The sequence below is a fragment of the Mus caroli genome, unplaced genomic scaffold, assembly GCF_978045245.1.
Source record: "Mus caroli unplaced genomic scaffold, Mus_caroli_1 scaffold_6, whole genome shotgun sequence".
Classification (NCBI taxonomy): Eukaryota; Metazoa; Chordata; class Mammalia; order Rodentia; family Muridae; genus Mus; species Mus caroli.
This window is the reverse complement of record NW_028227261.1, coordinates 54,221,716-54,237,867: the sequence shown is the minus strand read 5'-3', so window position 1 is coordinate 54,237,867 and position 16,152 is coordinate 54,221,716. Positions and strand designations below refer to the sequence as shown.

Below are 16,152 nucleotides of genomic sequence, written 5' to 3'. Positions count from 1 at the left end.
TAATAAGATTCAGCACATGTAGGGTAGTATGGTGGGTTACCCAGGAAGGGACTGTCGAGTCACCTGGTTACACTCCTTTCTTTAGTGGTGACAGTTTTAAAGCTGTAATTTAGGAGGGGAAGGGGCATATACATACATTTCACAGATAATTTGGATAGCAAGAATTAGGTACCAAGTATTCTAACCCCAAAACTTTTCCCTGGAGTTCAGAAGTCATAGGAACAGGTGAAACCTTGTCTAGGGAATTAGTAGATTGCATTGAATACTGACCACTATTCCTGAATAGCTCTGTTAAATAGATGATTTGCTCAAAGGGCCAGTGTCTTCAGTTTGGAGGCCATGGAATCTGAAAATTGATATGAAATAAATCTCAGTTTAATGGAGAGAGAGGGAGTGAGAGGAATAGGGAGAGGGAGAGAGGGAAGGAGGGAGGGAGAGAGAGAGAGAGAGAGAGAGAGAGAGAGAGAGAGAGAGAGAGAGAGAGAGAGATTCAATTACTTCCTAGTCTCTCCCACTTATCTTTCATTTTGTATCTATACCCTCATAGTCTGCATTGCTAATTATCCAAATAGAGTGCCCTGTATTTTTATACCGGGTGAATCATCTAGACCATTAAAGGCCTCTTTGAAATCAGGGAGGTTAGGTACTTACCCCTGTGACTTCTCAGAGTCATCAGGCCTCTACCTTAGGTGGCTGCTGCCTTCCTCATGGGATCAAGGGTGATGAATAAGCCAGATGTAACCATGGAAACATGAGGCTAATGGCTTGACCTTATTTGATAGACTGGATTGAAGTATCTGAAATTCAGATGTATGTGTATTCTTTAGTCCCTGCACTGAGGAGACAGAAGTAAGAGGATCTCTGTGAGCTCCAGGCCAGCCTGGTCTACATAGCCATAGGATAACTGACAACATAGAGAGACCCTATCTCCAAAACCTTTCTTTCTTTCTTTCTTTCTTTCTTTCTTTCTTTCTTTCTTTCTTTCTTTCTTTCTTTCTTTCTTTCTTTCTTTCTTTCTATTGGTTTGTGTGTGCCATAGCATACACATGGAAACCATAGGACAACTTTTGGGAACTGTTTTTCTCTCTGCCTTGTTGAGACAGGGTTTTTCTGTCTCTGCCTCTCTTTGTACTGTAGGCTAGCTGGGCTGTGAACTTCAAGTTGATCTCTTTGTTTTTGCCTTTCTTCTCACAGTAGGGTGTTGGATTACAGATTGGAGCCTAGGCTGCACCCAGCTTTTTGTTGGTTCTGGGGATCAGATTTAGATGGCCAAACTAGTGACGCAAGTGCTGCACACCTGCAGAGTCCAGATATACATTTTTTTTTAAAAATTACATTTATTTATTCATTTCTTCTTAGTATTGCCCTGGCTGTTTTAAGACAAGGTCTTCCTATGCAGCCCAGGCTGGTCTTGCACTAGTCATCCTCCTGCCTCAGCTTCTCCAGCACTAGGATTGTAGGTGAGTCCTGCCAAGCCAAGCACACTGAGTTCTGTCTGAAGTCGGTTGGGGGTATTTCGGAGGGTGTAATTTCTGGTCTCTTTATTCAGTTTATTGATCTATGTGCCTTGTCCCTTTGCAGACACCACACTGTTTTATTACAGCACCAAGAGCACATTGGGACCTTACATGTTTACTATGGGCACATTTGCACTCTGAACACTGCCCGTTTTGACACCTGGGTTTCCAATCCTGTAGAATGATTATTCCCACCTGAGTATTTACATTTACTGTGTCATGGTCCTTTGTTCTGAAATACTTCAGTGTACATTTTCTAAAAATAAGTACTTTTTAAGGTAACTGTCAACAAGCTTATAACTGATAGATGATGACCTATTTTTTTCATCTGCATTTAATGAGTTAACCCATTAGTATCCTTTAGAGGCCTAAAACCAACAAAACCATGAAATGCCTCCACCTCAGGGTGCAGAGGGGCAGTATGATGTTTAGAGGCTGTGACTCTTCCACCTCCTCTGATCTTGAACACAGCTTTTTATGACGTCAGCACCTCTGGAGAATACAGCACCCCCTCTTAGGAGTGTTCTTCTCATTTTCGGAAACACCAAATAAACCCAAAATGTGGTTGTGTTTTTGTTGTTGCTCAGGGTACAAGCCAGGCAAGCCTGGATTCCTGAGCATGCCACGGTTCGAGACTTGTAGCTTTTATCTGCCGCCACTTGTGACTTTAATTTTGATCACTCGGTGAAGCCTTTATCTGATATTCATGACTGTAAAAATGGCGATTTTATAATTTGGCGGGCATACAAAAAATGTAATTTCTAACATGTTGATCCAGTGAGACAGAGTTAGCACTGTGGAGGGCTTGGAAACCGTCCTTTCAGCGAGCTAAGATCTCTGGGCAGACGATTTACCACTGGGAGCTTCGACCCTATATAGCTCTGTGATGTGAGATAGGATCGAGGCTCTCCCCGGGTTCCCGGGGTTCCCCAGGGACGCGGGCTACTGCGGACCGCGCACAGATTTCTCTGCAGCAAAGGGCGCGTGTCCGTGACCGCGCACACCTGTTCGTGCCCGGGGTCCCGCGGGTCCGGCCGCCACGCACGGGCTGTATCGCCTCGCCACAAGCTCCTCCCCTGTGGCCGCGTCCACCCGCCGGTGACCAGGCACAGGCAAACGCTCGGCGACAACGTTGGCGGCGACCCTGGGCCCTGGCGGCGGCGGGAAGGGGCGGGCGCACCAATGGGCGCGACCGAGGCCGGAGGCACTAAGAGCCGGAGGCTGCTGTCGGTGCTGCGGCGGTGGCGTGCGGATCAGCGGCTGCGGAGGATGCGATCGGCTCTCCGGGGTGAGTGTGCGAGCGGTGGGCACCGGGGCGGGCACTGGGGGTATTGGAGAGCGGAGGTTATTGGGACACCCCTCAGAAGCCAAGATCTAGGTCCCCAGACTCAGGCAGGACAGGGGCGGGTCCCGGTGCGCTCCCCTCCCCCGCGTCCGGCCGGCCGGCTTGGTTCTGCCTTGGGGGAAGATCCTGGGAGACACGCGACAGAATCTTACGCAGGTTGGCTCCCCTCCTCGACCCCATACCTGGCCCAGCCCCTGCAGTGCGGTACCTTTGGGACGTTGATACGATGCCCCAGGCTCCCTTCCACTTCTCCCCATCTGCACCCAGCCCAATCCCCTTTCCAACCTGTAGGCGCTAGGAGCTTCCAGGTTACTCCGAAGCGCCGCCGCAAGGAACTGCTTTTCAGGTACAAGGCACCCTGTCCTTACCCGAGCCTCTATTTATCATGGTCTGGCTTCATTTAATTTTTTTTTTTTTTTTTTTTTTGCAGCCCTTCCCTCTGTTAGGATCCGAAGGGAACAAGATAGGCACGTGAGACCATTTCTAGTGAATCAGGCCGACATTACACCCCTAATGCCACCCATCCCTGGGGAAACGGGCTGGCAGAAGAAGTCGCAGGTGTGTGGAGAAGGCTTGAGGCACAGCCCCAGGGGAGCCCCAGACAGGTTGAGTTACTTCTGTAAGCTGGGGGCGGTCTGCTCGCCAGGAGAACAGCCGCATGGCTTCCAGGAGCTCAGCGAGGGGAAAGTGAGAGTTGTAGGGCAAGGATTGAGGCCTGGGAGGAAGAGTCGACATTTTATCTCCGTGAGAAGGAAGGCTTCTGAGTAGGGAAGGACATGATCTACTGGCTCGTGGTTTCTTAGCCAGCAGTGGCCATGCCCTTATTTCGCAGCTTGGCGGACTGCCACCCAAACGCTGTCTCACCGGAAGTCTTTCCTGCCACCTGTAACCTCTTCGTTAGGGATTCATCCCGTGCAGGGAGGGCATTTATGTCTGTCTGTCTGGTATTACAGATCACACCTACCCCAGCTCTTTTTGCCTTTTCTACCAGGTGAAGGGCGAGGTAGGGGTGGTGTGTGTGTGTGTGTGTGTGTGTGTGTGTGTGTGTGTGTGTGTCCTTTTTGTCTGTTTCTGTCATCTAAAGATCCTTCTTCTGTGAGGCTGACATGCCTTGATTTCTAAGATGGCCGACAGATCTAGACCTGAAGCAGATTCCAACAGAGCCCCACGGTGGCATAGTCATCCCTACCTCCTACCTCGTTGCTTAATGATAATCATTAAATATTAAATAACTAATAGAAAGAGTTAATAACTATAACATGCTGACACAGAGTAGGGAGTATAAAATTTGACAAAAATGAATAATCTTGCAAGTATTTAATGTTGCAGACATGAGCTTTTGTGGGTAGTAAAGAGACCCATCAGTCTGTCATCACCACCTTGCTGGCTCCTAAAGTTTGTGTATCTACTTTAATTAACGTGAACATAAAACTTCCTCCTTATATTGACCAAGATCTGCTGCTGACACCCAGCAGGCTAGGGACGGTCAGCTCTTTTCTCTAGGTTGCTGGGTCTGGGGATGGCAACAGGTATTCTTTCAGAGACAATTCCATATACATCATGTGAATCTGGGTAGGAGGAAATGGATAGTTTTATAGTGCTAAAAAACAGTTAGCTTTATAATTTTAAAACTAGCTGTATGTAACCTTACCTTTAATCCCAGCACTTGGGCAGCAGAGGCAGGGGGAACTTTGTGAGTCAGAGAGCAGCCTGGTCTACATAGTGAATTCTAGAACATCAAAGGTTATATAGTGAGATCCTGTCTCAAGAAAGACAGAAAACAAACAAACAAACAAACAAACAAACATAGTTCTGTACTGAACGCCCAGCATCCTCGGCTCTGTTCCCGGGGCCCATCTTGTGGTTCATTCAGGGCTTCTCAGGCTATACATTATTCCTGTACATTTCTCTACTATTCATTTCTCTTTTCATTCCCTAAACATCTTGGGAATAAGACTATTATGTATGACTATTAATTATACTTAATAGATTAATTGAAACAAAATCTTGCTCACATTTTTACTTATTTATTTTTTTCTGAGACATGGTTTCGCTATCTAGCTTTGGCTGACCTGGAACTCTCCAGATCAGAACTCACAGAGACCCTGCTACCTCCCCCTCCCGAGAGGTGCTGGGATTAAAGGTGGGAGCTACCATGGCACTTCGCTTTTGAAAACAGTCCTGGGAAGAAGAAGGGTACATATTACTTATTCCCTTCATTTAATATTTGAGAAGATAAATCAAGAGATACTACATGACTTGCCGGAGGCCTCCTAGCAGGTAAATACCTAACTCAGGCATGGCTATCTGTAGACCTCCCCCTCTGCCACATCTCCCAGCACAGAATCGACATGTTCCCACATACTGATGGAGGGGAGAAGTAAGATGAACTACCACCCAATGAAAGAAATCCATAGCTCAGTTTTTATCTGGTTCTGCAAAGTGTGATCTGATTTTTTTTTTCCCACATGACATCACGATCACTTGAACACCTCGAGCCACATTCTCTGATGGTAGTCAGGCTACAATTTTAGTCTGCTGCTAATGAGTGGCACACAATTAGACAGTGTGAACTTGGCCAGGGGCCCTTAAACTTCCTAAAACTCAGCTATTTTATCATCGGCAAAATGGGAATGCTAATTCTTACGGCCTTGTAGCAGTGCTAATTAATGTCTGCCTAGCATACAGAGCCTCAGAAAAGGCTAGTTATCATTTTTATGAATATTAGTACAGATCTTACACCTCAAACACGGGTAGTCATGGGACTGAAAAGTCCAGAAAGCTGTGAGAAAGACCATAACTTGAGTCGTCTTTGGGGCAGCTGAATCTTCTGGAACAGCTAGGTCTGTAGCAACATCCTGCAAAACAAAAAAACCCTATAGGTAAGAAGGAAGAATGTGGCTTCTAGGAATTCTTGGCATCTTTTAGTGCATGCTGCTTTTTCAGAGAACTGGAGTTTGGTTCCCAGAATCATGTCATGACTGCCTGTAAATTCCAGGGGATCCAATACCAGCTCCTAGCCTCTGTGAACGCCCACTCCCATACCCATATATACATTTAATACAAACAAAATCTTAAAACATACGTACTTTGAGTATCTATAATTGTATTTACAATGTAAATACTTGGACAATCATGGGATAAAAGGCTATATGCTTTTTTGTTGTTTGGACTTAAACGCTCTTACCCCCTTGATGTCTGAAGCTTTATGCTAATTTATTTCTGCCAGTGGTGATCAAAATTCTTGATTCCTTTCTGTGTTCTGCTAGGCATTTTTGTTTGCAATTACGGAAGTTTATTCTTTGACAATTTCATACAAGTATATACTCCATTCTGACAGTGTTAGATGTTTCAATGCTTACCTGCTTGATGTGTATAAACGATGCTTCAGGCCCTTTTGTTGCTTTTTGTTTTGGGAGACAGGATCTCATGTACCTCGGGCTGGCCTTGAACTCCTGACCCTCCTACTCGACATCCCAAGTACTGCATATGGGCATGATGGCAGGAGGCATGCATGGCCGTGACAACCATGGCCACCATGGTCATTTGTCTTTGAAAAAATTAAGGTCCTTTGATAAATAGAAGATCTAAGTATCTTTCCAAAAACCCTGGCTGCTCAGATGAGCCTCTGTGAGGACTTGGTACCATCCTTCCCTCCCTTTTATGTGGTGGTTTGTCTCTTTCTTCTTCTCTCTTTATAGGGATTCTTTAAATATTCTGGGTTCTAATCAGTCGCTTGGTTTAGATTTAATTGTGTAGTATTTTTGTTTTCTCCGAGTTCTGGGATCAAATTCAAGGCTTCTCCATGAATGGGAATATGATCAAACTGTGCAGAGTGGAAATTAACCCTTGCATTGTATCCGTCCTTCCCAGAGAATGAGTTTTTAATAATACCTCAAAGTTGTTAAGTGTAGAAAAGGGACCCTCCAGAGGGTAGATGTATTTCTGTAACCAGAAGATTTCTCTGGCCCTTGGGAGTACTCTAATCAGTTCCTCTCACAAGAGATCACCTCACCCTGCTGGTGCCTGAGATATGCTCTTTCCTGGGAAGACACAGCTGGAACCAGCTCGGTCTGTACCAGCAGATATTGTTTTTTAGGACAAGAAGAGAGCAGAACAAATGTCAGCTAATCGCTAGCTTGGCTTCTTGTTTCTAACAGTGTGTTCTTTTTCTCTTTTAAACACATTAAATGGAGGTAACGGTTACTGGAATTAAACAAGATTGCAAATATAAAAGGAGTTTAGGGGCTGAGCAGATGGCTCATCGAGGAAAGTGTTTACTGAATAAAGAGGAAGACATTACTTTAGATCCTGAGCACCCATGTAAGAACTGGGTGTGACAGGTCATATCTGTCACCCTAGCTCTTGAGCACACCTGCATGTACAAGTATTTATAACACACACACACACACACACACACTCACTCACTCATGCATGTACATACAAACATAACATACAAGATAGTTGGCCCTGACAAGTAGCCACCACTTTGCCTGAGAGGCAGAAGTCACTGACCAATGACTTCAGGCCCAATTCCTTCTCCTGACACACACACTGTGTACATAACAAGTACATAACTGAGGGAGATTCTCCAAATTAGCCTCCAGATCTGTATCGGCAGTTCCTAGATGTGCAAATACTCCACACGACTTTAGAGTCTCCAAGTCAGAAACTCTAGAGGCAGAGCCCTGACCTCTGTCCTTTAGCAAGCCATGAAGTAACCTCAGTACAAGCTAACATTCGCCAAACTGGCCTGCGAGTGGACAAGGGCTCTTGTCCAGTGCGCACCTAAGCTTCAGCTCTTCATTTGCCAGCTTGTGGCATGAGTAAGTTACCAGGTATTTCTGGGGGTCAAGCTCACAGCAATACAGGAGGATGATAGGATGTCGCTCTTTCTTTACAGGGCTGCTGTGAATGTCATGAAGTAGCCTGACTCTGCTGCTACTTGCCTGTGCAGCTTCTGGCAAATTACCTTGCCTTTTACTCTCATTGAGATTGTAACATATATGTAGTAATGTGTGCCAGCTAAACAGTGCACACATATGTCTGTCTGTCTGTCTATCATCTATCTATCTATCTATCTATCTATCTATCTATCTATCTATCTATCTATCTATCTACCTATCTATCTATCTAACTATCTATCTATCTATCTATCTCTATCTATCTATCTATCTATCTATCTATCTATCTATCTATCTATCATCTATCTAATCTATCAACTATATTTAAGTGTGTGTGTGTGTGTGTGTGTGTGTGTGTGTGTGTATGTTAGGGGAGGACTTTCTTTCAGGCATTGGCTCCTCCTCCCACTTTGTTGAGTCTGGGTTTCTCTTGTTGTTTCTCCAGACCAGCTTGCCACAGAGGGTCTAGGAGACTGTCTTGTCACTGGCCTTGCAAGAATGCTCAGATTACCGATGGATTCTAGTGCATCTAGTATTTTTGTGGGTTTAGAACTGTGATTCTCAACCTCCCTAATGCTATGACCCTTTAATACAGTTCCTTGTGTTGTAGTGACCCCCAACCAAAACAATTATTTCCATTGCTACTTCCTAACTGTAATTGCTACTGTTATGAATCATAATATAAGCATATGGTATGTGGGATGTCTGATATGTGACCCCTGTGTAAAGGTCATTCAGCTACCAATGGGTTTGTGACCCACATGTTGAGAACTGCTGGTTTAGGGACTCAAATGCCAGTCACCAGGCTCATACTGCCAGCCCTTGTTTCCACTGAGCTGTCTTCCTGGCCTACACTACCTTGTTTTATGGTCTCCATTTTATGAATAAGAAAAAAATCAGAGCAAGGTTGAATAATGCTTTGCAGTGACATTAGCTGGTACCCTAGGATTCAATCCCAGGCAGCTTGAGGTGAGCATGCTTGCATTAAAGCCACTGCTTTGGCAAATGAGATCTTCAGCAAATTTACACAAATGACAGTAAAAGTTAACCACTTGGCAAGTGGTAGGCATTCCACAGGTTAGTTTCCTTCCTCTTGCCTGGTAGCTTGGCTTCCTGGTAATTCTGCCTTCCTCGTAGCCACCTGCCTGCCCCCTTCTGTGGTTCGTCTCCGAGTACACTTGGCTGCACATCCCCACAGCTCAGGGTGACTTTTCTTTCTCCATTTTACCTCCTTAACTGCCATTTGAGTGCTCAGAGCAAACCAAACAGATTTAGCTGGGTGGAGAAAGACAAGTGTGGTATTTCTGAGATGCTGTCTCTCTTTTCTTCATCTCACCATGCATATGACTCAGAAGTAGCTTCTAACAGGAGAGGGACTGTGCAGAACTGCAGAGGGGCTTGGTGGCAAGTGGAGTTGCCGGACCCATTCCCTAGACCCAATTATTGAGACAGAGCGTCACGCCATGACTGGCTACTTAGAGTGGACTTTGTTACATGTCTATTTGAAGCTTGGGGTCAGAGACATCAGTTAGTGGAAAGATCCAAGGCTTCAGTCTGTTTGTTCTTGTTCCTAAACGAGGCAGGGTCTTGAGTCTATCTGTGAGGCAGGACAAGACTTCTGAGAGCTTGCCTGACTCTGGCTAAAATGGCCTGAGGATCAAAGATCTAAGGTTTTGGTAAATATGGTGTCATAAGGGAATGTTAAACTGCTTTCCATTTAATAAGACCTTCAAATCTCATTCCTCCTGATTTTAAGAAAGAGAAAGACGTGTTACCCATGTACAGTGGCTCAGGCCTGTAGTTCCAGTGTTTAGGAGTCTGAGATGGGAGGACTGCTGAATCTGGGGCCCCATCTTTGTTGTTGTTGTTGTTTGTTTGTTTGTTTGTTTTTTTGAGACAGGGTTTCTCTGTGTAGCCCTGGCTGTCCTGGAACACACTCTGTAGACCAGGCTGGCCTCGAACTCAGAAGTCCACCTACCTCTGCCTCCCAAGTACTGGGATCTGGGGCCCCATCTTTAAAAAGGGGGAGGAGATAAAACCTGCACTTGAGTGGCTCAAACAGAGGATTGCAAGTTTGAGGTTAGCCTGGGAATATAGTAAGACTTGGTCTCAAAAATGTAATAAACTGGGGTGCGTCACATAGCTTAGCGGATGAAGGCCCTTGCTGTGTAAGCCTGACCTCTTGAGTTCCATCCCTGGAATCATGAGAAGATGGATGCCAAGAATAGATTCCACAGAATTGTTCTCTTACCTCCACATGATCAAGTGTCATGGCATGTGTGAGTTGTCTGTCTGTCTGTCTTTCATGCATGTTCTCTCTCTCCTGCACATGATAAATAAAATATAAAAACAAACAAAGGACTAATTAAGGGAAGGTAGAGTTAGACACATGTAAGAAATGTAACAAAATGTGCATGCTTAAGAGGCTCACTGCACAGTTCACTCAACTCCTTTGCATGCTTGCAACCGTTCCAAAACAGTGTTAGGTAACAGGTAGGTATTTGCAGAGATGGTCACACTTTTAAAAAAAAGTTCCTTCCTTTGACATATGAATGGAAGCCCTCCTCCCACCCTCTACTACTTCAAATCTTGTACTCCTTCCCTGAAACAAATTCAGCGTGAGCGAGTTCAGCCAGCCAGTGGGCAACTCCTCTTTATACCACAGGCTTTGTCTCCTTCCTGGGGTATAATCCTCACAATAGCCCTACAAACTAATTACTATTTTCCATAGTTTAATGAGGAAAGCCGAGGCTCAGAGGGCTGACTCAGGTAATCATATTAACCTTATAGCACTGGGGGTGACCTTCCTTCCTGGTATTGTGCCATACTCTTTGTGTTTGAAGCCACTGGGCCTCACCCAGCCTTAGGAGATGGTCCTACTATTACCTTTATCCTACACAGTCGGAACAGAAACAAGAATGCCTCCCAACTTTCTCTAGGGATCAGTAAATGGCACAGCTCGTATTTGGACCCAGTCTATTCTGCCCCAGAGCCCTTTTGCCCCCTCTATTCAAAGCCAGTCCTGGCATCTGTTTGCCTGATTTGGTAACTGGAGGCCGCAAGCTCCTGAAGATAGAACACATTGTTCACCACTGTGGAATATTATTGAATGAAGGGGCGGGGCAGGGGGTCTGCAGCATCTCAGCCCTGGGTGCTGAAGTGCTCCTTCTGGGCACGGTTTGATTTAGTCCTTGGAGGAGGAGATACCCAGTTTTTTGTTTTTATTTGTTTGTTTTTTGTTTTTGTATGGGCCTGAGGCTCATAAAATGAATGCTAAGGAGTTATAACAAACCCATTTATGATATGCAGCTTTTTGCCACTATAACAAAGTGTGTGAGATAACTTACAGAGGGAAAAAGATTTTTTAAAAGTATTTTGATATTTATTACAAATGAATGCCTGTGTGTAGGTGAAACTCAGAGGACGAGTTTTGGGAGTTGGCTCTCACCTTCCATCAGGTGGGTTCCAAGCTTGAACTCCAGTTGTATGGTTTGGCATTAAGTGTCCTTGCCTCCGAGCCATTTCACTGGCCTGGGAAATGCTTTGTTTTCACTTCTGTCCCTAATAGGTTTGACCCATTGCTTTGGGTCAGTGGTGAGCAGCGCATTATTGGGGGATCACACAGCAAAGCAAAACCACTTAATCTTGTGGCCAGAACCGTGAAAGGGGAAGGGGCTACAGTTCCACAATCCCCTTGAGACTATATTCTCAGTGGCCGAAAGACCCCCAAGGGTACCCTATCTCTTAAAAGATTTACCATCCCCCATACAGTCCTGCTTTGGAACCAAGCCTAAATCTCTGGGGCATCTAGAAGGTAGGCAAGATCTCGACCTTTCTCATTGAATCTCCCCTTGCTGGCCCCCAAGCTTCTAAAGAGCAGAAAGGTATTGTGCATTGCTAAGGAGTAATGGGACCCAAAACCAAATGCTTAAACATTTCCAAATTCTCAGGGAGTCTTCAGATTTAAATGGCTAAAAATCCACTCGGGAACCTCTAGTGTCCAAGGCAGCTTCCTCTTCGTGGCCATACTTGGCTCAAGGCTGCAGCAATAAGCAGATGAACACTTAAAATTGTCACCTTAAGTGTGCCCAAGCGGCTAGCCTCACAGTGACAGAGTCCTCGGTTTACCAAGTTCTGCATCTCTTTTCTCCCTTCATCTTCCCAGCAGCCTGGTACACACTCGGCAGGCGATGAGCTCCTGTTTGTAGTCGAGGAAATGACTCTTGAGAGGTTAAGTCATTGGCCCTACACCACTCAGTTTGTAATGGCAGAGGGGTCTTTAGCATCTTACCCACCACGTCATCTTCTGTGTCAATACTGTATTTAAATAGCAAGTTCCAGGGATGAAAGCAACAAAGGATTTCCTTCTGTTGGTTTTCTTGCAACATGGGTTCTGTACTTCATTAGCGTTAATCTCTCTGGAGATCAGGTTTTCCAATCTGTAATGGAAACAAACAAATCAACCAATCAGCCACTATCGAGGGGAAATCTAGTAGAGAATGTTGTGAGGGTTTAGAAATGAAAAAAATTGGGGATGGAGAGATGGATCGGTGGTTAAGAGCACTAAGTGCTCTTCCAGAGGTTTTGAGTTCAACTACATGGTGGCTCACAACCATCTATAATGGGATCTGATGCCCTCTTCTGGTGTGCCTGAAGTCAGCTACAGTGTACTCATATACATAAAATAAATGAATAAATCTTAAAAAAAAGAAATGAAAAAATTATTTTTATTTTTCAAAACTGATTCTGATGTATATGGGTGTTGTGCTTGAATATATATCTGTGTATCATGTGAATGTCTGGTGCCCATGGAAGCCAGAAGAGGGCAATGGATCCCCAGGGATTGGAATTACAGACAGTTGTAAACTGTGGAGTGGTAGCTGAGAATCCAACCTGAATCCTCAGGAAGAGCAGCTAGTACTCTTAACCACTGAGCCATCTTTCTAGCCCCTCTTTCTTTTATTTTTTAAGATTTATTTACTTAAAAATTATGACTTAAATTTACATAAAAATTATTGATTTTTGTGTGCGTGTGTCTTGTGGTGCATGTATAGAGGGCAGAGAACTTTTTTTTTTTTTTTTTTTTTTTTTGGAGTGGTTCTCTCTGCTGTGTAGGTGCCAGGGATTGAGTTCAGGTGACAGAGTCAGGCTTGGTGGCAAGCACCTTTACATAGTGAGTCATTTCACTAGACCTGAAAAAGCAGTTTAGAGTCTTTTTTCTTTGAGGGCGAGCAGGAGATAAAGAGCTGCAAGGCAATGCCAGGGCCAAGCTTTGAATATGCGAGGCAAGTATTGTACCATCAGCCACGCTCCAGCCCCAATGTTAAGTTAGGATGTTTAGAAGACCATGATAATGCCGACCCATTTTCAGTAAGTTAGATGTCATCTCATTTGGCCACTGTGTCTAAAAATGGCACTTGTTAGTTACCTCATTGTCATGTGCCGTTATTCCTCACAGTGTTTGCCGCCCATTATGGTTTCATATTGCTTGTCTGAATGCTCTCACCTAAAGGTAAAAATTGTTATGAGGGCAGGGACTTGTCTGCTCTTATCCTCTGGAATCCCAACAGGTAGAACAATGCCTGCCAAAAATTACTGTTTGTTGAGTAAGTGGCAGAGGAAGGGGGTGATGTACCAGTGTTACAGAATGATACAAAATTCTGTGCGAAAAGAATGACTAGAAGGTTTGCTGGAAACTTCCTTGCCTCTCAGTAGAGGGGGTCTACTGATCTGGCTTCCTCATACCTGGTCCTGGCTGAGTCACTGACAAAGGCTGGTGTGCAAAGCTTCCTTGCTTATCAGCTTATATCTTGGTGAAGCAGCTTTAGGAACCTATGTCCTCGCAGTAGACATGGGCCACTGTAGGGCACCCACTGCCTCTGTGTGGTGCCATTGAGAACAGAGCTGGGAGTCGTTCCTGTACACTGCCCCATCTGCAGGACGTAGAGCTGTGCCTGACCCACCCAGAGTTTTTGTTGAGTAAATGAAGCAGCGAAGAGTACAAAGAGGAAGCTCAGGGTTCTTCATCCTTCCCAAAGTCACTTGAAAAATAAGTCCAGACCACAGCGCAGCCCTTCCCAGATCAACGTGAACCAAGTCTCTCTGGAAGCAAGAAGAAACTAAGCAGGTGGATCCTCACTCCAAGGAAGGAAGAAGGGCAAACCTAGGCTCCAGATCCGGTTCCATGCCATGTTTTGGAAGTCGTGTTTACGTCTGCCTTCATCCTCATCCCTTCCGCTTCAGCATAAGCAAAATTATAACCCTGCACGCTGACTTGTATGCTATTATCATAGCCTGGCTGCTCCTGCGTTGAGGGACTTCGCCCCGGGATCGCTGACTGTCTGTGAATGACAAATCCAAAGTCAGGGGTTGCAGAGTCAGCCGGACTTGCCTGCTCTCGTGCAGCAGCGGGAGAAAACAGAATGAAAGATTCTGAAAATAAAGGTAAGGGGCTGACATCAGAGGGGCGGCTGGTAGACGCTTGGGGGAGATGTCACGACGTGAATGTGCTAAGTTTGTGCTGATGGCTGCTTTGATTACTGATGTATCTTCGTAATTTTTAGTTATGTAATATATGTCCTCTTTAAGTGACTGTTTTCTAAATACCATGTCATTCGGTTTTCCTTTTTTTTATTTTGCGTTACTAAAAATATATTTTTTATTCTTTATTTAATCTTGGTCAAGTACACATATCTCACAGTTTTCTTTATAATCGCTTCCAGAATTTTGATACTTTTATTTTGGGAGTGTTTATAATTGTTAATTATTAAAATGTAGGGTTTCAGCCAATTATTGGAATAGCTGGAGATCGTGGTTCTTAAAACAGTTCGGGTTTTCTAGAGAGGCATTGACGAGAATATAATTCGTTCATCTTCTTTGGGAGAGCTCAGTAGGGAGTCGTAGTCGGCTGACCTTCAGAACTGTTTACCTTGCACAGGGATGTTCTGTTGCAAACTCCCCCTGCTCCCCGCCCCCACCCCCCACTGCCTTTAAAAAAAAAAGAAAAAAAACCCCACCAGCATGAATTCTGTTGGAGGGGAGGGCAAGGACAGAAACAGATTGACGTGAAAGCCCCCCAACCAAGGACTCTGGAGGATTTCGGGGTTCACCGCCAGGGCCCTGGGAAATTTCTGCCGCAGCGGGGGGAGGGGCAACAGCCCCCAGCTCGCCCCAGCACACACGTGGTTCAGGGTCGCACTTCTTTCTGCATCCTTGATTCTCTAGATCCTGGTGCCTGCAAAGGGGCCGCCATCTCCGCAGCCTGGAGCTCAGATTGGGGGTTCACCAGCCGTGCTTCTCCGTAGCTGCTCAGTGTGCTCGCGCCTCCGAAGCTTCCTGGGGCCTTGCGGTTTCCCCTTGGCAGGGCAGGTGCGCAGGTGCAGGCCCGTGGTGCCAGGTGACCGCTCTTCCCAGCCCCTGCCTGCCTGCATGCCCGGTAGCAGGTGTGGCCTTCCCCATAGGAGTCTGACCTCTGGTTGTTAAAAGATTTCTACCTGGTGATGGACAGCGGTATATGCACCCATAAACACCCGAGCAAAGAGTGATCATGAGTCGTTTACAGTGTGATGGATGCCAGGGGCGAGGCTGGCTTTCCAGTTTACCAGAAGCAACGCAGTGTCTTAATGGATCTGGGGTTTCTCTGATCGCGCCTTAAAAGTGACTGTGTGGGGCCTGGGGTTGTTGGCACCATCCGCTCAGAGGCTTTGGACCCTTCACATTCACGCATTGAGCCATGTGGTTTTGGTGTTTAAATTTTAATTAAGCACATCCAGGGAGGAAGAAACAGCTGTGTGAGGCCGGGCTGAAAGCATAGAGGACAGTTCGCTTCTGTCTCCTAGCCAGCCGCCACTCATGGACAAATAACTCCTATGTGGCCAAACTATTCAAAATCAGTTTCTGAAGAGGGCACTTCCTTGCTGTTTGCAGCGGCTAGAGAAAGGGTTAATGCAGAAAGAGGGGGAAAAATGCCTATTTGTCAAGTCATGCTAGGCCATGGACATGGCTTAGAAACAAAGCTGTCTGAATCACAGGCTCAGACCCGGCTCATTTAAGCTTCAGGTCTACTGACCTTTTTAATGGGAGCTGATATTTGGAATTTTTGTATTGCTTTGTGTTGGAAAGAGCCGCGGGCTGTCAATCCAAACAGGCAGGTTCTGACTTGTTCAGCCATCTCTCCTTAGAAGACTCTTGATTTTCTTGGGTCTCAGTTTATCTCCTGAATGGAAAGATATTAAATGACATTAATGCTTTTTCAGATCGTGAGGGATTTGGGTGTATCGGGAGCAACATTTCAGACAGGCACAGTAGAAAAAAAATTCATCCTAGAAACTATTGACGTATGTGAGTAACTTGTTTTTAAAGCTGTTTGTGTGTGCAGACATGTGGG

General features: G+C 45.4%; 1 protein-coding gene across 5 annotated transcripts in view; it reads left to right on the top strand.

The window, feature by feature from the left end:
• The first annotated feature begins 2,335 nt into the window (after positions 1–2,335).
• The window catches only part of Dnajc6 (DnaJ heat shock protein family (Hsp40) member C6), a 147,534-nt gene continuing 133,717 nt past the window's right edge, over positions 2,336–16,152 (top strand). For 2 of the 5 annotated variants that reach the window (XM_029476517.2, XM_029476523.2), the window contains exon 1: positions 2,336–2,805. In XM_029476517.2, coding sequence (XP_029332377.1) covers positions 2,700–2,805 — 106 coding nt within the window. In that variant the 5' untranslated portion in view covers positions 2,336–2,699. Of the gene's footprint in view, positions 2,806–3,292; positions 3,421–13,846; positions 14,211–16,152 lie in introns of those variants that run through there. The other 3 variants (XM_021160530.3, XM_029476520.2, XM_029476522.2) reach the window with 2 other exon arrangements.